At 49.5% G+C, this 22,853-nt stretch overlaps 1 protein-coding gene across 3 annotated transcripts in view; it reads left to right on the top strand.

Annotated features, from left to right (window-relative positions):
* Window positions 1–22,853, top strand: part of LOC144786225 (solute carrier family 22 member 13-like) — a 418,586-nt gene that overhangs the window by 93,697 nt on the left and 302,036 nt on the right. The window contains exon 2 of one of the 3 annotated variants that reach the window (XM_078665255.1): window positions 18,351–18,608. The exons of the other annotated variants lie outside the window; for them this stretch is intronic. Within the exon in view, the coding sequence (XP_078521381.1) occupies window positions 18,351–18,608 (258 nt within the window). The remainder of the gene's footprint in view (window positions 1–18,350; window positions 18,609–22,853) is intronic. 3 annotated transcript variants of the gene reach the window in all.

Below are 22,853 nucleotides of genomic sequence, written 5' to 3'. Positions count from 1 at the left end.
GTGAATGCATAAACAAGCAAACTGAACAAACCCCCCCCCCACCCCATACCTCCCAAACATGGAAGCATCTGTCGCGGTCAGATAGGAACCTAATCCCCAACAGGGAAACCAGTACCAACCCTTCCAATGGGTCCCCAACTGACCACCCATACCCCACTGGGCCTTACCCCTTCCTGCCCACCACCACGTGAACGGGTACCCAGCCCCACAGATGTGCCAATTCGGACGTCAAGATATAACCTCTAGGATATCAGTCCCCACAGAGCCGGTTAATCAGTCCGCTGTAGCCTGTCTCTCCGACGACCTGTCATCCCGCCTGGGGGCCGAACCAGACAGCGATCGCCGCCTGGACCTCGATCTCCTGCCGCCCCGCCGCTGACCCTGTTGTCCCTTCCCTGCCACTTCATTTGACGACGAATCCGAGTCTCTGCCAGGCGGTGTGTGAACCTGCACCCGTACAGTTTCATCCGTCCATGTAATGACCTCCTCCGGCGAGTCAAAGAACAGAGAGCGGGACCTATATATCACTCTCAAGCGGGCTGGATACAGCAGCGCATACTGGATCTTTAGTTGTCGAAGATGAGCCTTGGGCGCTAAGAAGGATTGCCTCTGCTGCTGCACCAGGCGTGTGTAGTCTGGAAAGATGAGGATCTTGGCGTTGTCGCATGTAAGAGACTCCTTAGCCCTGGCCTGCTTCAGGATAGTTATGTAAAAAAACTAGGACCCCCTGTATGGCTCTAGAACTCCTAGGACAGGGCAAAATACCAATGGGAAAAACTTTCCTAGGCAGTAGGATTCATAAACATTACATTCCTTCATTTGACATAATGTGGGGGATAACCCAAGCTCAGTACAATTAATGAACAACTGTTTAAAACATATTGGTTATTCTTGTATTAGGATTTATCTAAAATGATCAAACATCAAAGGGCAAAAATCAAAAACATTTGTATATAAGTGGTAGTTAGAGAGGTCACTCACCAGTGTATGGTAAGGGATGGAGTTGATGAGAGTGTGGAATGGTGGGATAATGAGAAAATAAATGATTGAGGGAGGAAGGGGATGAACTACAAGAAAAACAAAAGAGTGGTAGGGAGTCCTGAGTTCAAATGTGCTGAATATCAGTAATTAGTTACTATCCCAAAGGTGGAAAATGTCAGTTATTAAACAGAATTGCATTTTCCCAAGGGAGATCCAAATCGTGTCAACAACCCTAGCTGCCCTAGTCTAACTTACCCACTTTTGGCTTCCCTTTTTAGTTGTCTACTTGCATGCATTTATGGAAGTGCAAGTTCTATTTCTGTTGTTCTTTACACGCATTGGTACATTGATCATCGCTGGAAGTTGGCGGCTTCCCACTAATTCTTGATAAGGTCACCCTCATACCTGCCTTCCTTATTCTCTCTGGCCTATATTAGACATCCATACAGTTCATTACATATTAGACCTCTGACTAAATATCAACTGGATATCGACTTTGTTGTGTTTCCCCTGCTACCACAGTCTCCCCATTGTCTCATTAACCAACAAGAGCTTCACTTTGCCGTGTGCAGACTTTGATGCTGAGTGAATGTTTGACCTGTTTTTCTTACCACATTGAATTGGCGTTTTAGCGCGAGTAGGCGCTTTTGGATATTCCGCCTTGCGGTGCGGTCTGGGTCCCTCTACCTTGTAGTGTTTTAAATTGGAGCTAGTATTTTATTCGTGTGGAGCCTAAGTCTGTGATTTTCCATCCTCTCAGCTGCCCCTGCCCTCAGGGCTTTTACATTTTGGTTCTAGCTCGTGTTTCCCTTCGCTTAGCATGCTCTGCTAACCCACCTGACTCACTCCAACTCCTCCGTGTTTGGCTTCCCCTGTCGCTGGTGCCTCTTCGACACAGCCCGATCCGACGCCGGGTTTCCCGTTCGAGCGGCGGGTCTGTGTTGAAACGAGCCAGCTGATCTTGTATCACCTGACCTACAGGGCGGAGCCTTACCAGAGGCGTCACGGTTGGGGACTACAAAGGCTAATGTCAGCAGGCCGCGCGGTAGTCGTGTGCAGACTTTAGATGCTGAGTGAATGTTTGACCTGCTTTTCTTACCGCATTGAATTGGCGTTTTAGCGCGAGTAGGCGCTTTTGGATATTCCGCCTTGCGGTGCGGTCTGGGTCCCTCTACCTTGTGGTGTTTTAAATTGGAGCTAGTATTTTATTCGTGTGGAGCCTAAGTCTGGGATTTTCCACCCTCTCAGCTGCCCCCGCCCTCAGGGCTTTTACATTTTGGTTCTAGCTCGTGTTTCCCTTCGCTTAGCATGCTTTGCTAACCAACCTGACTCACTCCATCTCCTCCGTGTTTGGCTTCCCCCGTCGCTGGTGCCTCTTCGACACAGCCCGATCCGACGCCGGGTTTCCCGTTCGAGCGGCGGGTCTGTGTTGAAACAAGCCAGCTGATCTTGCATCACCTGACCTACGGGGGCGGAGCCTTACCAGAGGCGTCACGGTTGGGGACTACAAAGGCTAATGTCAGCAGGCCGCGCGGTAGTCGTGTGCAGACTTTAGATGCTGAGTGAATGTTTGACCTGCTTTTCTTACCGCATTGAATTGGCGTTTTAGCGTGATTAGGCACTTTTGGAAATTCCGCCTTGCGGTGCGGTCTGGGTCCCTCTACCTTGTGGTGTTTTAAATTGGAGCTAGTATTTTATTCGTGTGGAGCCTAAGTCTGTGATTTTCCACCCTCTCAGCTGCCCCCGCCCTCAGGGCTTTTACATTTTGGTTCTAGCTCATGTTTCCCTTCGCTTAGCATGCTCTGCTAACCCACCTGACTCACTCCATCTCCTCCGTGTTTGGCTTCGCCCCTCGCTGGTGCCTCTTCGACACAGCCCGATCCAACGCCGGGTTTCCCGTTCGAGTGGCGGGTCTGTGTTGAAACGAGCCAGCTGATCTTGCATCACCTGACCTATGGGGGCGGAGCCTTACCAGAGGCGTCACAGTTGGGGACTACAAAGCCCACATGCCACCCTGGCCGTGCAGCGGACGCGCGCAGCGGGCGCGCCGCTGGCGCGCCCAAGGCAAGCCCGTCTGCGCCCGTCCGCGGCAGACCGGGGCAAGGGGCATGTGATGCTGCTCAGATTTTTAAATATTCCTTTGTCGAGCTTATGGCGTGCCAAGGTGAGTGGTCTATTTCTAAACACGTACAGGCCAAGCTTAGTTCACTTGGCCTCTACACTTGTTCCAATCCTCCCTGCTTGTCACCTCATGCGGCGGATATTTCAGCCTCTATAGACAATGGGACGCCGCCTATTGTTCCCCCCCCGGTTGGCCTCCCTGTGTCCTTCTCGTCTTGTTTGCTTAACACTCGATTGTTGGTCAAACATCATTTAGAGATTTTTACTCTTCTTAATCAGGTTCAGCCTGACTGTTTATTTCTGTCTGAAACCTGGGTCACCCTCTCCTCTTCCCCAGACATTTTAGCTGCTATTCCTGACAACTATTATGTCTTACACTCTGACCGTGCATCTGGTAAACATGGTGGGGGGGTGGCCGCGATTATTCACTCAAGATGGTCATTTTCTCTAATCCCTTCTCCGGCGATTCCTGCCGTGGACTATTTAGTCATGAAAACACTGTCTGTCTCTCCTCCGCTTGTCTGCGTCTTATTTTATCGTCCTCCTCAGTCTATGCCTGCCTTTTCTACTTTGGTAGGGGATATCCTTGCTAATTTGATAGTAAACCATGCGGGCATAGTGATCCTAGGCGATTTTAATTATTGGCCTGGTGATCCTATAGAGAACTCCCAATCTAAAGAGTTCTCGGATTTACTTACTCATCTGAACTTGACCCAACTGGTTGAACTTCCCACCCATATATCTGGCCACATCCTCGACCAAATTTGGTCAGCCAATCTGGATGTTTCTTTACTTTCGGTCCTCCCCTGCTTGTGGTCTGACCACTATTTGATTTCCTTTTCTTTTTCATTAAACCCAGTGGTTAGTACCCCTTCTCCTGTTAACATTAAAGTCAGGAACTGGGGACGAGCTAATATCAGCGCTCTGTGTGCTTCTCTCGTTGCTTCTAACTTACTAGATGGTGACTACTTAGATCTATCTCTCCATGACCAGGCCTTGGCCATTAACACCTGGCTGACTTCATCGTGTGAGGAGTTGGTCCCTTTAAGATCAATTTGTCTTTCGCGCTCACACGATTCACAAAAGTGGTTTTCCTCTTCGCTCCATGCAAAAAAACTCCAGCTTAGACAGGCTGAGCGTAAGTGGCGTCGGGGCTATGTCCCTTCTGATAAGCTGTCTTATTCTGCTATTCTCAGAGAATATAAAAAAGACATTCTTGCTGCTAAAATTCAATACTTCTCCGGGCTGATAGCATCCTCTCCTAACAAGCCTAAGGAAATTTTTTCCACCCTTAACAGCTTATGTAAATTGGATAGAGTGATTGCTAAACCTCAACCATCTCAAGATTTATGTGATTCTCTTCATGATTTCTTTTTCAAAAAAATCTCTATAATAAAACAACACATTGCCCTCCCCTCTTCTTCTTTTGATCCCCCTCCTCCGCCTCTTAGTACTCATTCGTTTACCCGCTTTCCACCTATATCGACGGAGATTTTCATCAGTTTAGTGAAGTCTACAAAATCGGGCTCTCCTACTGATAGCTGCCCCACACACATCCTCCGGCAGGTCTTCTCAATCTGCCCTGACCCTCCTCTTGCCCTGCTCAATAAATCTTTGTCATCAGGTGTTGTCCCCAATGTTTTCAAGTCCGCTAAGATCGTACCAGTCTTGAAAAAGGTAGGTGCCGATCCTACTGTCTCTTCTAACTTCCGTCCCATCTCCTTGCTCCCTTTTTTGGGCAAGGTGTTGGAGAGACACGTAACTCATTGTTTGAGTTCCTATATCGAAGCCTCCAACTATCTGGACCCTTACCAGGCCGGTTTTCAGCCTACCCATTCGACCGAATCAGTTATTCTTTCGGTCTTGGATGATCTAAGAGTGAGTGCAGATCACGGCTCTTCCCAGGCTTTGATACTTCTCGATTTATCAGCGGCATTTGACACGGTCGACCACTCTCTGTTAGTCGACCGTGTCAGATGCGCTGGCATCTCGGATGTTGCCTTAAGTTGGATCTCCTCGTTCTTGGAGAATCGCCAACAGGCGGTGCGGTTGTCCCCTTTTTGTTCCTCCCCCCGAGCGGTCACCTGTGGAACTGTTCCCCAGGGTTCCGCCCTTTCTCCCCTTCTTTTTAATCTTTATATTTTTCCTTTAATTTATGCTTTGCGCCGTCAGGAGGTCACAGTGATTAATTACGCTGATGACCTCCAACTTATTTTTACCCTTTCTGCTTCCCCTGACTCTGTTTCTTATTTTCAGAACACTATGATTTTTATCCATGATTGGATGTGTACGAACCATTTAAAGCTAAATCCCGACAAGACGGAGCACGTCTTGATCGGAGGTTCGCCTAATCCTTGGTGGTCTAACTTTTGGCCTTCCTCTCTTGGTCCTGCTCCCTCTGGGTCTAAATCTGTGAAAAGTGTGGGCATCAAAAGCAGCGATGATTTGTCGATGCACACTCAGATCAGCATGATTGTTTCCTCCTGCTTCATGTCTCTTTGTATGATTCGGAAAGTTTCCCGTTTTTTTACCATTGATGCTCTGAAGGTTATCCTCTTGGCCCTTGTAATTTCTAAGGTGGACTATGCCAATTCCTTGTATCTTGGCATCCCTGCCTACGAATTGCGCCGACTTCAGCTCATTCAAAATCAGGCTGCTAGGTTGATTTGTAGTCGGTCTAGATTCCATCATGCCCTCCCTCTTCTTAGGCAATTGCATTGGTTGCCGGTTACCTATAGATGCCAATTCAAACTAGGATGCCTTATTTTTAAATCTCTGGCGGGCTTAGCTCCCCATTACATGGCATCCAGGCTCTTAGCCTACACTCCTTCCAGGATTCTACGGTCGTCGTCAAAAAACCTTCTGGTTGTCCCTCGTTTTGTCAGGAAGAAACATGGGGGGTCGTGTTTCTCCTTCTTGGCGCCCAGGTTTTGGAATGCCCTCCCTGACAACCTACGTTTCTCTCCATCATATTTGGAATTCCGTAAAGGTTTGAAGACCTGGTTATTCATTAGAGCGTTTGAAGTCTAAGTTGTCTATATGAACTGCACAGTATTAGCGCCATGAAGCCTTTTTTGGTAAACGTGCGCTCTATAAATTGCCCCAACTTCAACTTCAACTTCAACTTTCCCGGCTGCTCCATTGTGAACTCCACTGCACAGTCATTACTGCTGTTTTTAGGTAATTCTAATGTTACCTTTACTCTTTAGAGACTGGCTTTGTCTCTGGACTCCCTGGTGATCACATGTTCTTGTTTTTACCCTATATACCAGCATCTGCATTTTTAACCACAACCATACAACATCGAAGTGAGACTGTGTTTCCTCATTACCAAGTGAGTCTACAGTATATAACCATCACCCAAAACGATCCCCAATTATCTACAATTATACCCCCCTTTTAATACTAACCAATATACCACTAAACTCAGCAATTTGGTCAGCTTCTATCGTCTCAGTTAGTTACATTTCCTTTAATGGGACAATGTAACATACCGGGGATAATAGACAAAGTCACCTTAATCTTTACCTAACTTTGTATCTAGCTACAAATTAGGTCTATAGTCCCACTTGGCTATCCATATAGCATTCACATCTTGGGACCTTATAAACCTGGCCCTATATATATCCCAGCACAATAAGAGAGGCCTCCGGTTACCCTCTTAAACATTCTAGTATCGCGGTCCATATAGTTCAAGAATTTGGCGATGATCGGCCGGGGAAGCGCCCGAGGGCCCTGTGTGCTCGCTCCACTACAAGGCATTTGGAGAGGGCATCTTGGGGGAGCCAGCCCTCCAGCCACCGTGTCAGAAAGCGCTCCACGCTATTTCCCTCGCAACCCTCCGGAAATCCTACGAAGCGGAGATTGTTGCGCCGAGCCCTCCCTTCAGCGTCCTCTGCCCGCAGTGCCAACCCCTTCTGGATCTTCTCCATTGCCGCCACCTTCTTTTTAAGGGTCGTAACATCGTCTTCCACCCCGGATATTCGGGCCTCAGTCCCTGCTATGCAATCGACGGCGTTGCGCAAATCCTGCGGCTGTAGCATGACATCGGATCCAACAGCCCCGATCTCCGCATGTGACATATCTCGAGACTGGGTGATGGCAGCCATTAACGCCGCATTGTCCGGAACCTGGCTCTGCGTTCCCGTAGCCCCTGCAGCCGCACCCGTTCCAGTAAATCGATCCAGGGTGCCCTTCTTGGTAGAACCCCCGCCACCTTTGTCCCGCATCATTGTTTCAGGGGGTGTCCCGTCACAAGATCCTCAAGAACGGCTGTTGAACCGGCTGAGCACCGACACAGTCCAAACCCAGACCACAGGCCCAGCGCAGGATCCGTCCCACTCCAAGCCCACTTGCAGGTGGCCACCTCCGCAAGGAAAGCCCAACGTCCACCAATACTCCACTGTCTTCACCACCAAGGGACCCTGATCTTCCACTCCGTGGCCCGACCCGACCACCGACGCACGCTGCCGACCCTGGCCCCTCTCGTGCTCAGCCGATGAGCCCAAGGCCAGCGAGGCCCAAGTATGCCAGTGTCAATATGGGGGAGCCTGATGGCGGACCACCTTTCCACTTCCTGGGGGCTATGCCGTGCTGCTCCGCGATGGGGCCCCAGTGCACTTGTCGCACCGCGCTCTTGAGTGCCAAATCTATGACTTGCAGCCCAGGGTGAGAGACCGGGCGTCCAGGTCCCAGAGAGCCCTGCCCCACCTTCACTACGCCACCACCGTCACCGTGGCCCGGCTTGGCCGCCGAACCCCCTGATAGCCCCTGGGCAGGCCGGCCAAAGATGTAGAGGGGGAGGGGGGGCCCGAGGCAGCCCCCACTAGCAGCCACAGACTGCCGCCGAACCCCACAGCCAACTCACACCCGCACCTCTGCTCCACCGATGTTCCCCAGATGGCCGCTCCGGCTCCAGAGCCCCTGCCCGTCACTGTCGCTCCACTGGGCAGCACCCTGGAAGGGCCGCTCTCTGGTCCAGGGACCGCCGCTCACAAATGGAACTCCCCACTGCAGGACTCCCGGAGGGCCGGGGGCAGCCGCAGGACGTCTCTACGAGGTGACCTGCACCGCCCCGGCAGCCCCACCACAGCCATGCCAGCCTCTGGGCCTCCGCTCCCGGCCCGGCCGGCAAATCGAGGCCCTGGCTTTCTCTCCTCCTGGCACCACTAGGCCGCCTCAGACCACGGGATCACGTTCGCCGGAAACGCCACTCCCCCAGACCCCTGGCTTGCATCGGAGGACCCGGCAGCCGCTGTGATTGTCTCCGGTATAGGGCACAGCGTAGGGGACATCCAAGGGCAGGATATTTCTTCAGGATATTAGTTGGCTGGCCGGAGCTTTAGCAAGCTGCGACCGCCATGCGCGCCAGTCAGGCCACACCCCCAATAGACATAATTTTTCACAATCAAGTTTTTCGTAACTACTAATTAAAAGGTAACTTTTTTTCCCCTCAAAGCTTTGGGGATGCGTAACATTCATGCACGACTGAAATGAGGAGTAGAACACTATGAACTCTCCACCAGTGGAGCCTGCCAAACATTTGCAAAACACTTAACATTTTTAACTGACCTGACACACAGCCCCTGGACTGAGGGAGCTCTTTGGAACGCAGAGATTGAAAGCTATTTGCATCTAAATTACGGAAGGTGCTCCTGACCTTGCATGGTGCATGCCCCCCTCATGTGCTACAACGCCTTCCTTTCTGCCACTGACCAGCATCTCTTTCACAGCTCATCAGCATCTGAAAGAGTGAGAGTTGCTTGTCTTTATAAATTGTTACAACTGTCAGACCCCAAAATGCTTGCTAATTGCCACTGGAGTGGGAAGTAGACGGCATCCCCAATTACAGGTCAAACCTGCAAATGCAGACGGGCCTCGCGCTACATGTGGGCTGCACGGCCTAGGGGAAAAGGGGCCCCCTCCCTGGGGGTTAACAGCCATTGCCCAGTGCTGCGAGGCACAGGGGAGGGGGGCCTCTTCCCCTATTCCTACACATGCCTGCCAAGTCCAGGGGAGAGGCAGCCCCTGGGCAGCCACCCATGCTGCCCATGCCTAGCACCGACCCTGTGGGTTTGGCATGGCCATGTACAGCTCCAGCTCCGGCATTCACCAGAATGTGAATAAAACATTCGAAATCACACAGATGTGTCATGTCTATGTTCATTCAAGTATGGAGGTATGGATGGATGTAGGGACATTGATTGCACAAGAAGGTACACCCTGGCAAATGACATCAATGAGCATGTTTGACTCTAAGCCACATGGCCAATTTGATGACTGTGCAGGTGTGACCTAGCTGTGGCCTCATTGCACTTGAACAACAATCTCGCAACCCCCCAACGTAGGCACACGTCCATGTATTAAATAGGGCTGTTTGTAGAAATGACAAAATCGGTAGCAGGCCAGATGTGGTGTCCTCCATCACATGTGTCAACAGAACGTCACTTCACATACCTACTCACAGACATCTGTATGGACACAGTCTGTTTTGATGTATAACATTGCTCTACTTAGCCAGAAGTTGGACACCATAACGCATTGCTGAAGACACAAAAGTGCACAGGTCAGCCAGCAACTATCCCAAACACAATGTCTGGCTCACAGAGGTGGAGCAGTCAAAAGGGACCCACCCCCATTGCACCCGCGTCAGTCAGTCCCTCCCTGTGTACGGACAATGCTCATTGAGGCATTCGATTTGTCATTCTAATCAACACTCAACACAGTTGGACACTAGTGAAGTTGCGTAGACTTTATTAGCATGTGCGCGTCAGTACGGGCAAGGCAAGGGCCACAACATGCGGGGGAATGTTGAAGACACTTACACGCAGCATGGGAACATGTCGAGGGGCAAGAAATGGGGAGTCAAAAATGTACACAAATCATTACAGATGGCAACGCGCTCAGCCCACCTTGCCTTGCTGGGCAAGTCATGTGATGTTTGGCGTCTGCTCATTGCCCCGTGTCAGGGGACACGACTCACAGCCCATGGGATCGGCATAATGCTGTACCAACGGACTGCGCCGACTGCTCTGCTGACAGTGAGCAGGTGAAAAAGGTCCTACAAGGTCACATGTTGTACTACATTGCCATGTGTGTACTCTCACCCCAGCAGTATGTCCGAATTAGGAACGTTGCCAAACGATGCTGTGCTGCTCCGCCCATGGGACTGCATCACCTTGCACAGGTGTGTGTACACACGCATAGTTCCACGCACATGCAATCTGAGTCCAGACGAAGGCAGACATGTCCACTGTTGTGGTGAGATATGTGAGCATTCCCCAAGATGCAACAAGGTGTGGGTGACATCAGATGTGGCTGCAGGAACGTAGTTACTCGTCCTTGAATGCGAGCGCAGCTTCATGCGCAATCTGTTCCAAGAGAACGTGGTTATCGAGTTCAAGGAACACCAGGGAGACCCAATCCATTAATTGGTCCGGGCAGATGTGCTCAGTTCACACCGTTTCACCAATACGCAACACAGACCAATAGAGGAGAGCCTCGACGTGGTCACTGCACACGAGGAGTTGTGCAATCTCCCATGCACAACTGCCAGCACATACGCCAAAGATCAAGGCATCCCATGCACGGGTATCCTGGTGACACTCCTGTTCGTGGGCCAACACGGGGCGCACTGTCAAGTCATAATCCAATTATGGTACCGTTACGTTGGATATGCAGACCTCCATGGGCCACTCGAATGTGCTTGATCGGCATGTGGAACCAGGACTGGACGCAGGTGACGTCGGCAAGACGGAATCTCAGACGGAAACTGATTCGTAACACTGCCATTGGCAGTGATCCCAACAGATGAAAAACTCGTGCACGGTACAGTTCCACATGACAGAGGTTGTGCATGTGCCCCGGGATTTCCTGCCATTGGGTTTGTTTGTCTCGTAGCACCGGCAATCCTCAGACCGGCGGCAGTTCGGTGGACGATATGCCACAGCTCTGGGCAATGAGTCGTATGTGTGTGCAAAGTTTGGACGTATGGGTTGTTTTTAACCAATGTGTCAAGGGCATCCCTTGCAGGTGTAGCTAGAGCAGGGACAAGTGTGTGTGGGGTGTGGACATGTTGGTCTTTCTTTAGCGCAGTTCGTGGTGTGGGAGTCGTCAGAGACTAGTATGGTATCTCACGCAGGGTGTGCCAGCCGCATTCAGGACCAAGGTCAGAGGCTCCGTTGTGCTTCCGCCTTGTGTATTGAGACAAAGGAGCTTTCATACCTAACTTTAGTCTGACTGCTGCTTGCATTTCTTAAATGTGATGTGGCCTTCGCACTGACGTTGAGGCCAGGCATTATATTTGGGGTGCACCAATTGCGTAACACACGCAGCAGTTGGCATGTATGAGTGAGCCAAGTGCCCGATTGGCCTTGCGCTCCTTGTTCAGTCTCTCTCTTTCTTTCTCTCTCTCTGTCCTTTGATGAGTGCCTGACACACCTTCTTATCTTGGATATTGTCTTGCAGGCTGTGACTCACAGATTGTCCAGGGATGCCCCATCATGACCCTTCCAAATAGTTGTTTGGAGACAGATTTGAATGTGATATTTTGTTTGGAATTTCAATGGTGAATGAATGAATCAGATGTTCTGTACTCACATGTATGTTGATTGTTGTAAAGGTGAGACATCAGGCAAATACTTTTGTTCATGATTTTGTGATGTTGATGTGCAATATCTTGGTCTGGGGAGGTGGGCCCGGGGTAGGGCCCAAGGTGGGTGGGGGTGGTGGCGGTTGCTGTTGTGACCCTCTTGGGTGTCCGGCCTGCATGATCAGTGGCTCCATGGCATCTGTTGTTCTTCAGGTGTGGCTCTGGGCTGGGCTCCCTTTTCTCGTGCAGGCTGTCGTCCGACTTTACACCAGGTCAGAGCAGGTGTTAATTTCCTGCTGCTAACGAGCCTTATCGCATGTTTTGTGATCTTATCGCTCCTCTGGCTGGTCGTTCAGAATGTTGCAGAGTGGTCGTGTCGCGGCTTTTGGCACGGGAACGCCTACTCTGCATCTCATTAGCTACAGTTGCCGGGGTCATCTGTGGCGATGTTTTTTGCGGCTGCTATCGCAGGTAAACTGGTGATAAGGGCTGTTAGCACCTACTTGTGAATAGAGAGATACATTTATCGCGACTTTGGCTGTGAAAAAGTGCCAATAACTCGTGATAGTTCCTTGAGAATATGCCCAGTAGTGTCTTGTAAATATGAATATCCAGTGGCGGCTCCACCGTTAAGGCGGAGAAGCGTCACCCCACTAGTTTTTTCAGCAGTATAGGAAAAAAATAAAATGATAATAACTTTGCGAGGAGGGGAGGGGTGGGGCTGGCTGACAGAGCAGCCGAGGAGTGGTATGCCACTACTTCCAATTGCGCAATGACTGTTTGGCCGATGGAGAGATGCGACCAGGAGGAGCGGCAAGGAGGATGCAACAAGTGGGTAAGTTAAATTAAAAAAAAAATTTGACCTCACCCCTAACCCTCCCCCCCCCGCCCTCACCCCTCCACCACGATGGGTGCTGGCCACCGTTGTGGATAGCGGGACCCTTCTGTCCCTGATGGACTCGGTAGGAGAATGACGTAATTGTTTGGGTGTGTCTGGGTGCGGTTATTAAAGTTCATGACGCAGTGTGTATGGTTAATGGTTGCATTGTGAAGAATAAAGACGTGCACTAGAGCTCAGTGTGTGGCGTGCTAATTTGCACGCTGCCGGGCTGGGGAAGACTTTACTACATTGTGTTGGATCCACCCAATGTGTCTTTAATTCTCCTCCAGACGTTCTCTGCCTCTTCATTTCACACTTGTGGGTTCTTTTCCATGGCAGCTTTCTCCCTTTATCACTATATTTACGTATTGCTTTTCTGTCTTTCGTCTCCTCTTTCTCCATCCCTTGTGAGTTTGTTTCTCTCTTGCTGTGGATTGAACTGTGCTGAGGAATAAGTGCCGTCTCCAAAAATGAGGTCCGGTGGGCCCCACCTGCATCTGCGGATCAAATTAAGCACCGCATAAATCCCACTGCATTAAAGCCACAATCTCCGTGGTCCCCCTCCGGCACGTCCCTGGCCTGAGAGCTTCGGGCTGGGTCCGGAGCGTGGGGCCCACCAGCATGTATGTTTAATTCATTTGTGTAAGTGGAGAAACGTAATTTGCACAACTTTACTGATGGGATTTTTTTTGGGGGGGGGGAGATTTATATAGCGCGAACTCGACCCGAAGGTATTGGAGCGCTCTACATGAGCACCAGTTAAGTTACAGATGGACACATTCATTTTTTGGTAGGCGCTGGGAGATTACGTGATTTACCCGAAATCACAGGATTTTGAGCCAACACCGATCCTGGTTCCCCAGCTCCAAAGTCGGCAGCTCTAGCCGTGAGACCACATCTTCCAGACAAAGTAGAAATGCCCATTTCATTCATATATTGGTAAAGATGCGAGCTTACCCTATTTCTGAGAAATCACAATAGTGTCAGAAAACGAAAGGGAAGGAGACGGTAGCGAGTTCCACCAGATCACACAATTTGTTAAAGTAGGGAAGCTGGGATTTGGAACCCACATCCCCTTTGACAGAAGTCTCCAACAGACCACCTCACCTTGTAAAGCTAAGAGGTCTTTCGAATGGATTCTTCACCAATTAAAGTTCACTTCACAGCCAGTGTCCTCAGCGTTAGTTTCCAAGCTGTACATGCGGTTTTGGCACAACAAAAAACTAAAAAAAACAAATTGAATGGGTTTTCTAAGGTCATTGCTTGCTCCAATACAGACGATGATTACGAAAACCACTTATCTTTGCGAATGATCTTCACTGAACGAGTTTAAACATTAATTTTCACCACCTAGAAAAGGCCACCTTTGCACCAACCCTCTCAGACCCGGATCGGGATCAGGATGGCAGACTTCGGAGAGGTCTTGGAAGCTGCTGGCGACTTTGGGCGCTTTCAGAAGCAGATAGTCGGGATGCTGCAGGGGCGCAACTAGGTCTTAATTTCGGGGGGGGCTAACATGGCAAATGAAGGGGCGTGGCTAATGTTAATCAATGGGGCGGGGCTAAAATGTCAGATAAACGGGATCGATTAATGCTCAGGTCAAGTGGAGAAAACATGCAACCCTAAAATTACCCCCTCGCAACCCAAAACCCATTACCACCCTGAACCCTGAAATCATCCACCTAGAACCCCAAACCCACGCCGATCCCTAAAATTACACCCTTACCCCCCAAAACCCATACCCACCCTGAACCCTAAAATTACCTCTGGCTCCCCAAAACCCATACCCGCACTGATCCCTAAAATTACACCCTTGCCCCCCCAAATCCATTACCACCCTGAACCCCAAAATTACCCCCAGGCACCCCAAAACCCATACCCACCCTGAACCCTAAAATTACCCCCTGGCACCCCAAAACCCATTACCACTCTGGACCCTAAAATCACCCCCTTGAAGCCCAGAAACTCATACCCGCGCTGATCCCTAAAATTACACCCTTGCCCCCCAAACCCATACCCACATTGAACCTTAAAATTACCCCTGGCACCCTAAAACCCATACCCATGCTGAACATTAAATTCTCCCCCTGGCACCCCAAAACCCTGTGGCGTCACTGGGGTTGGTGTCACCCGGTGCGGGTAACTCATGGTGTCACCCCCTCACGACTTACCGCATGGACCACCTCTGTCAGAAATGTACGGCGCTAGGTACTGTCTTACTCCCTCTAGCTCCTTCTCTCTGTCTAGCTCCCTCTCTCTGTCTTACTCCCTCTAGCTCCCTCTGGTTCCCTCTCTCTCTGTCTTACTCCCTCTAGCTCCCTCTCTCTCTCTCTTACTCCCTCTAGCCCCCTCTCTCTTACTCCCTCTAGCTCCCTCTCTCTCTCTCTTACTCCCTCTAGCTCCCTCTCCCTGTCTAGCGCCCTCTAGCTCTCTCTCACTCTGTCTTACTCCCTCTAGATCTCTCTCTCACTCTGTCTTACTCCCTCTAGATCTCTCTCTCTCTCTGTCTTGCTCCCTCTAGCTCCCTCTCTCTCTCTTACTCCCTCTAGCTCCCTCTCTCTGTCTAGCTCCATCTCTCTCTGTCTTACTCCCTCTAGCTCCCTCTGTCTCCCTCTGTCTCCCTCTCCCTTGCTCTCCCTAGCTTCCTCTCTCTCTGTCTTACTCCCTCTAGCTCCCTCTCTCTGTCTAGCTCCCTCTAGCTCTCTCTCTCTGTGTCTTACTCCCTCTAGCTCCCTCTCTCTCTCTGTCTTACTCCCTCTAGCTCCCTCTCTCTGTCTAGCTCCCTCTAGCTCCCTCTCTCTCTGTCTTACTCCCTCTAGCTCCCTCTCTCTCTGTCTTACTCCCTCTAGCTCCCTCTCTCTCTGTCTAGCTCCCTCTCTCTCTCTGTCTTACTCCTTCTAGCTCCCTCTGTCTCCCTCTCTCACTGTCTTACTCCCTCTAGCTCCCTCTCTCTGTCTAGCTCCCTCTAGCTCCCTCTCTCTCTGTCTTACTCCCTCTAGCTCCCTCTCTCTGTCTAGCTCCCTCTAGCTCCCTCTCTCTCTGTATTACTCCCTCTAGCTCCCTCTCTCTCTGTCTTACTCCCTCTAGCTCCCTCTCTCTGTCTAGCTCCCTCTAGCTCCCTCTCTCTGTCTTACTCCCTCTGTCTCCCTCTCTCTCTGTCTTACTCCCTCTAGCTCCCTCTCTCTGTCTAGCTCCCTCTAGCTCCCTCTCTCTCTGTCTTACTCCCTCTAGCTCACTCTCTCTGTCTAGCTCCCTCTAGCTCCCTCTCTCTCTGTCTTACTCCCTCTAGCTCCCTCTCTCTCTGTCTTACTCCCTCTAGCTCCCTCTCTCTCTGTCTAGCTCCCTCTCTCTCTCTGTCTTACTCCTTCTAGCTCCCTCTGTCTCCCTCTCTCACTGTCTTACTCCCTCTAGCTCCCTCTCTCTGTCTAGCTCCCTCTAGCTCCCTCTCTCTCTGTCTTACTCCCTCTAGCTCCCTCTCTCTGTCTAGCTCCCTCTAGCTCCCTCTGTCTCCCTCTCTCTCTGTCTTAGTCCCTCTAGCTCCCTCTCTTCCGGTCTTTCTCACTCTAGCTCTCTCGCTCTCTGTCTTACTCCCTCTAGCTCCCTCTCTCTTTCTGTCTTACTCCTTTATCTCCCTCTCTCTCTGTCTTGCTCTCTCTAGCGCCCTCTCTCTGTATTACTCCCTCTAGCTCCCTCTGTCTCCCTCTCTCTCTTACTCCATCTGTCTTCCCTGGATTTGTATAAACAAGAGTGCGATCAACAGGTTGCACTGTAGTGAAAAGCAAGCTGAAATTTGGAACTGGTTCACTGAAAAACTGAAGACTGTGCAAGATACTGAAAAATAGGAAACCATGCACCCTCAGGTGAGCTAGGCTGCTATAGAGTTGCCTTGTGAGCAAAGAAAATTGTAGTCAAGAATTGCAGATCTCCTGCGAGACGCTGGCGAGTGTGAACAGCATGAGGAACAAGCTTGCACAGGGAGCGACAGTAAAGGTGAGAGCAGATGTGAGGCTGCAGTGCAGATTGGTGTCAGCCCATGTGTTGGTGTCACCCGGTGCGGTCCGCACTCCCCGCACCCACCTAGTGACGCCACTGCCAAAACCCATACCCACCCTGAACCCTAAAACTGCCCCCCTGCTCCCCTGACACTCGAAAACCCACACCCACCCTGAAACCTAAAATGTCCCCCCCTCACAAACCCAAAACCCATACCCGCACTGAACCCTAAAATGAACCCCATGGCACCCCAAAACCCATACCCACCCTGAATCCTAAAATTGCCCCCCTGACACCCGAAAACCCATACCCACCCTGAACCCTAAAATTAACTCCATAGCACCCCAAAACCCTTAACCACCCTAAACCTTAAAATTACACCCTGGCACCCCAAAACCCATACCCACTGTGAACCCTAAAATTGCCCCCTGACACCCGAAAACCACACCCACCCTAAACTCTAAAATGTCCACCCCCTCATACCCTAAAACTCATACCTGCCCTGAACCCTAACAACCCCATGGCCCCCTAAAACCCATTACCACCCTAAACCATGAAATTACCCCCTGGCACCCCAATTCCCATACCCACCCTGAACCCTAAAATTACCCCAGGAACCCCAAAACCCATGCCCTCCCTGAACACTAAAATTACACCTGGCACCCCAAAACCCATTACCACTCTGACCCCCAAAATTACCCCTGGAACCCTAAAATTACACCCTTGCCCAACAAAATCCATACCCACCCTGAACCCTAAAATTACCCCTGGCACCCCAAAACCCATACCCACGCTGCACCCTAATATTACCCCTGGTTCCCCAAAACCCATACCCACCCTGAAGCCTAAAATTACCCCTGGCACCCCAAAACCCACATCCACCCTGAACGCCTAAATTACCCCCTGGCCCCCATACCAGTCCTGAACCCTAAAATTGCCCCCTGGCACACCAAAACCCATTACTACCCTAAAATTATCCCTGGCACCCTAAAACCCATACCCACTCAGAATCCTACAATTACCCCCTGGCACCCCAATTCGTAACCCACCCTGAACCCTAAAATTACCCACTAGCACCCCAAAAAATGAACACTACAAACTTACACTACATATTCATATTCGGAGGGGACTCTCCTCTTTAGAGAAAGATACATGGCCCTGTTCACCATTTATCTGGTGAGGTGCGCTGTGGATGTGAATTCCCTACAAGTGCATGGACAGCAGGGGGAATGGGATGTCCAGTGCAAGTGAAGCTTTTCATTTGTAAATTAATTCCTTCTGGCGTCATAGCCCAGGGTTTGCGGTCTGTGCACTTGTATGGAATACACATCCATACAAGTGCACAGACAGCAAACCCTGGGATATGACACCAGCAGAAATTCCTTTACAAAGGAAAAGCGTCACCTGCACTGGCCAGCCCTTTCCCCCTGCTGTGTGCATCTTCCCACTCCCACCCCATGCTGAACACATCAAGTGCTTAGGTGAAATCCCTGCCTTCAGGCAAGGATATCACCTCGGCGCTAGTAAAGGAAAACAAGAGGGGGGGGCTGGGGGTTTACTTGATACTGTTCAGAGGCTGGCTGGCTCGGGCTGCCGGGCCTCTCAGAATGCATCAATAACAATGACATTCTCAGCTCCGATGCGCAGTCATCTCAGTGCGTGTCAATTAGCCCGGGCTGAAGAAGACGACGGGGGGGGCTGAAGCCCGGTGAGCCCAATGGGTGTTGCGCGCCTGGGATGCTGTGTATCCCATATGGCCTCCTTGCCCTTCCCATATTTGCCCAGGTGTTCATGGGAATCTCCGTGCCCCACCACTGCAACACAGACTGGATCCTCGCCATTAACCCCAACCTGACCACCGAGCAGCAGCTGAACCTCACCATTCCCAGAGACGCGCGCGGGTCTTTTGAGGAATGCTCCATGTACACTCCTGTGGACTGGGATACTGACTCCATCCTCAAGTACGGCCTGAACGACACTCAAAGGTGCCATCATGGATGGGTTTATGACACGAGAGAACATAAATCAACTCTGATCACCGAGGTTTGTAATCCTGAGTATATACACTGTCTTTACGATTTTATAAATGAGCGCGTGTACTAGGGTTATACGAATATATTGACTGCTGACACCTTTCTGTACTTCTATCGTCGAACCTGTATTGTTTATCGTTCGAATTTATTTAAACTCTTGCTTAAGCCTCAGCAACGTTGTATTATATATGGCCATTCCCAGCACTCGGCAGCCTGCTCTGTGTCTACTCCAACCGCACATATACAAGTTTATACATGATCTTAAGGTAACAGTTATATCGTATTGCCCCCACACCCGCATCAACCCTCGCATGACTAAAGTACAAGATTGAATCTGTAACCCTTATCCTCCCTTTATATTCATTTTTCCTTATTACTTGATTACGTATTTATTTATCTAGTTATGTTTTAGTTGTGTAAATGTTTTTACTGAAATGCTTATTCATGTTTTCCCCTTTAAACAAAAAAAAAATGAAATTAAAAATAAAGAAATAAATTAAAAAAATAAAATAAATGAGCAAGTGCGCGGCATGGTATATGTTTTGGGTATAGGACAGAGAAGGAAGGGTTCTGGATCAACCAAATGGCGTCTCTCCAGTGGCGTAACGTAAAATAATGGAGCCCCCCTTCAGAGTGGGAAGGAAGGGAGCCCGGAGTCTCCCATAGCTCACAGACATTCATCTGCCTTTAGCTAAATGGGGCCATATGAAGCGCTTGTGTCCTGGACGGGCTGTGCCACCCCCTCCCCACAGCAGGGGCATGCGTTACACCCCTCTGTGCCTCTATAATCTGACTGTTCCTTATACCCCTTTCCATAGCTGCATAGAAACAGGTCGTCATGTCTTTGAAGGCAAAATCTTGGATCTCTTGTTAGTGGCACTCTCAGGCAGGTAAAGGTATCCAAAATGCCTTAAATAGTTAGATGTACAGAGACGACAGTTGAAGAGGGCTTTCGGCCCTGGGTTCATTTTCCGAGCACTCTTCCTTCTGGCGGCCGCACAGTTTTTAGTTCTTCTCCTCACTTGTCCACCAGCAACAATTCCCAGAACCTGTATAACTGCGGCTTAAATATTCTGCTTATAATACATGAAAAATTGCCGAAATGTTTCTTAGAGTCCAGTTGTACCACTACCACATGCCAGTAATAGAGGAAAAACGATACAGCTACTGTACTAAGCTATTACTGTTTGAGTTGTGTCGTCACACCGTTGCTGAGAGGCCAGCAGATAGTGGGAATGGAGAAGCACTGAGATTAAACTGCTGCTAAACCAACAAGTATTGGAAAAGCCAACAGGTCTCACCTATGCAAGAGCTTTTGGCTTTGCCAATGTGTTTTAGCCATGTTGTACACCAGCGTGGCTGCTGTTCAACATGGCTAAAGGTTAGTGACATAGAGGGGTGAGCTGTGGCATGGAGCGGAATGGCGAAGAGTGGGGTACAATGATGTAGAGTGGAGTGGCACAGAGTGGAGTCACGTTGAGTGCAGTGGCATAACATTCAGCGGTGTAAAATGCAGCGTTGTAGAAGGTAGTTGTGTAGATTAGAGTGTTGCATAGTAGAGTGCAGTGATGCAGATTATAGTGGCATAGAGTACAGTGGCATAGAATGCAGTGGTGCAGAGTAGAGTAGAGTGGCACAGAGTGTAGTGGTGTAGAGTGCTGCAGAGTGGAGTGGTGCAAAGTGGTGCAGAGTAGAATATAGTGCCATAGAGTGCAGTGGCATAGAGTGGAGTGCTGCAGAGTGCTAGTGCCTAGAGTGGAGTGATGCAGAGTAGAGTGGCATAGAGTGCAATGACGCAGAGACCACTGGTATAGAATGCAGTTGTGCAGAGTAGAGTGGCGTAGAGTTCATTGGCAGAGAGTGCAGTGTTGCAGAGTAGAATGTCATAGAGTACAGTGATATAGAGTGGCGTAGAGTGCATTGGCGTAGAGTGCATTGGTATAGAGAGAAGCAACGTAGAGAGTAGTGGCGTGGAATTCAGTGGTGCAGAGTAGAGTGCAGTGGCAGTGGCGTAATGATAATTGAGGGCCCCCCTGCACGGTACGAGGAGAGGCCCCCTCCGAGCTCTATCAGGAGCTCTCAGGTCAAAGTGCTGTACTGAGGGGGCCCCTGGGGCTTGGGGGCCCCCCGCACTGCGGGGGCTGCGGGGACCTGTGTTACTCCCCTGTGCAGTGGCATAAAGTGCAGTGGTATAGAGTTGAGTTGCGCAGAGTGGAGTAGAGTGGTGTAGAGCGCAGTGATGTAGATTGTTTCAGAGTAGATTGAAGTGGTGTAGAGTGGCATTGTGCAGCGTGGAGTGGAGTGGAGTGGCGTAGAGTGGCGAATAGTAACATGGTGAAGAGTGTAGTGGTACAGAGTAGATTAGAGTTGCATAGAGTGGATTGGCGTACAGTTGAGTGTTACAGAGTAAAGTGCATTGGTGTAGTGTGTATTGGAATAAAGCGCAATGTCGTAGAATGCAGTGTTGCAGAGTGGTCAAGCGTGGAATTTCATAGAATGGAGATGTGCAGAGTAGATTCAGTGGCCTAGACTGGAGTGATGTAGAGTGCAGTGGCAAAGAGTGCAGTGGCTTAGAGTGCATTAGCATAGATTTGAGTGGTGCAGAGAGGCATAGGGTGAAGAGGCTCAGAGCACAGTGGCGTAGAGTAGAGTAGAGTGCAGTAGTGCAAAGTGCAGGGTGTTGAGTGGTGCAGAATAGACTAGAGTGCAGTAGTGCAGAGTGCAGTGGCATGGAGTGGTGCAGATTAGAGTAGTATAGAGTGTAGCATGCATGGTGTGGTAGCACACTGCCATTAGGGACAACACATTTTCAATTGAAATGACCATTACATTTGCACAGACATCAGTTCTACTAATAAAACTATATTGCGCACTCTCAATAATGTGTGGAAATGGAGTCACCTAGTGTACTAATTTGTGGTAATCATATTATAGTATTTGCTTCCAACACACTTCAGAATTAACAAAAAATATGCTTCATATGGCTTTCCTAATTCTGATATATTCTGAAATACTTGGGTAGTTGGTTTAAAAGTTGTTGTGTGCTAGAAAAAAACCTTTCCTTCCCCCAGTATCCTGCAAGATTGTAACATAAATCCTCTCCCTTTGAAGTCTGAGAAAGAAAAGTAAACACCAATCTTCCTCAGAAGATAGAGCCTGACATTTGGCCTCTGTCTTTGAAGGCACAGCAAATGTGACAAGATAAGAACAGGATATACAGGACTGTTTACAGAAAGGCACACTTGTGGAAGAATACAAGGGGACTTGGTGTGAAAAGGCTTTGCTCCTAGGGAGGGATGGTCTCACCCTAGACAGCCTAAAACAAATAAAGCCAGCAAATAGAACGCCAGAAAATGTGAGTTACAAACCACAAAGTCGATGGTCAGAATCAGGTGGAATGCATTCCCAGGGAAGCTTTCTGAATGAACCCAGGATGTCTTTAGCAAACAAGACAGCTGTTCTAACTGGTAGGCTTTGACCTAAAAAGTAAAGGGTGAATATCTCTTCAGTGCCCTTTTTACTGACATTTTTCACTTGGTAGACTCACTTTCCTTTCATTAGCCAAGAAAGAGAACCTTATAGCTGTATATGTTTTGTTTCTACTGCACTGCAGGTTAGTACACAATTTACCCCAACAGGTGTTTTTAAAAGTGACTAAGATTTAACTGCTTAACATGTATTTCTGCAACAGGTTACAAACTGCATATCAGCGTGTTCACATTATTAAATCCATTATACTCTATACTCTATGAACCACGAGACAGGTTCCATAAGACACAAAAAACACAAGGGGGTCGTGCAATTCAGCAGGTGGGCCGCCAGGTAAGCGGAAGCTCCAAGCTATGTTCCCTTGGCACATCCCCATGTTTTCAGTGAATCTGTTGGTGCAGTGGATTCACTGAAGACAGAGCAGTTTGCTTCAGTGCTTAGATGGCCAAATTCTATGTGAAAAACGCTTCAAGGCAGTTGTCTGTTAGTCCAGCTGAGAAATGTCTGTCGGGAATGCAAGTGGATAAAAAGCTATGGATGAATAAAGTCATGTAATTTTGATGTATGGTACGTTGTGCGATTTTTTAACGAGTTGGCGATCAAATTTGGATTTGGTGCTTAGTTCTCTTGACAATTTCCTGTTTGTTGATGTGGATAATGATCATGGATGGTGTGCTGGGATGTTGCAGGAGTTTCTGGTTAAGACTGTGGAGGTGACTGCAGAGCTGGATATGGCAAAGATGGGAATTGAAGGTTTTGGTTTTCC

Source organism: Lissotriton helveticus, chromosome 10 (genome assembly GCF_964261635.1).
Source record: "Lissotriton helveticus chromosome 10, aLisHel1.1, whole genome shotgun sequence".
Taxonomy (NCBI): Eukaryota; Metazoa; Chordata; class Amphibia; order Caudata; family Salamandridae; genus Lissotriton; species Lissotriton helveticus.
This window is presented reverse-complemented; position numbering and strand designations above follow the sequence as displayed.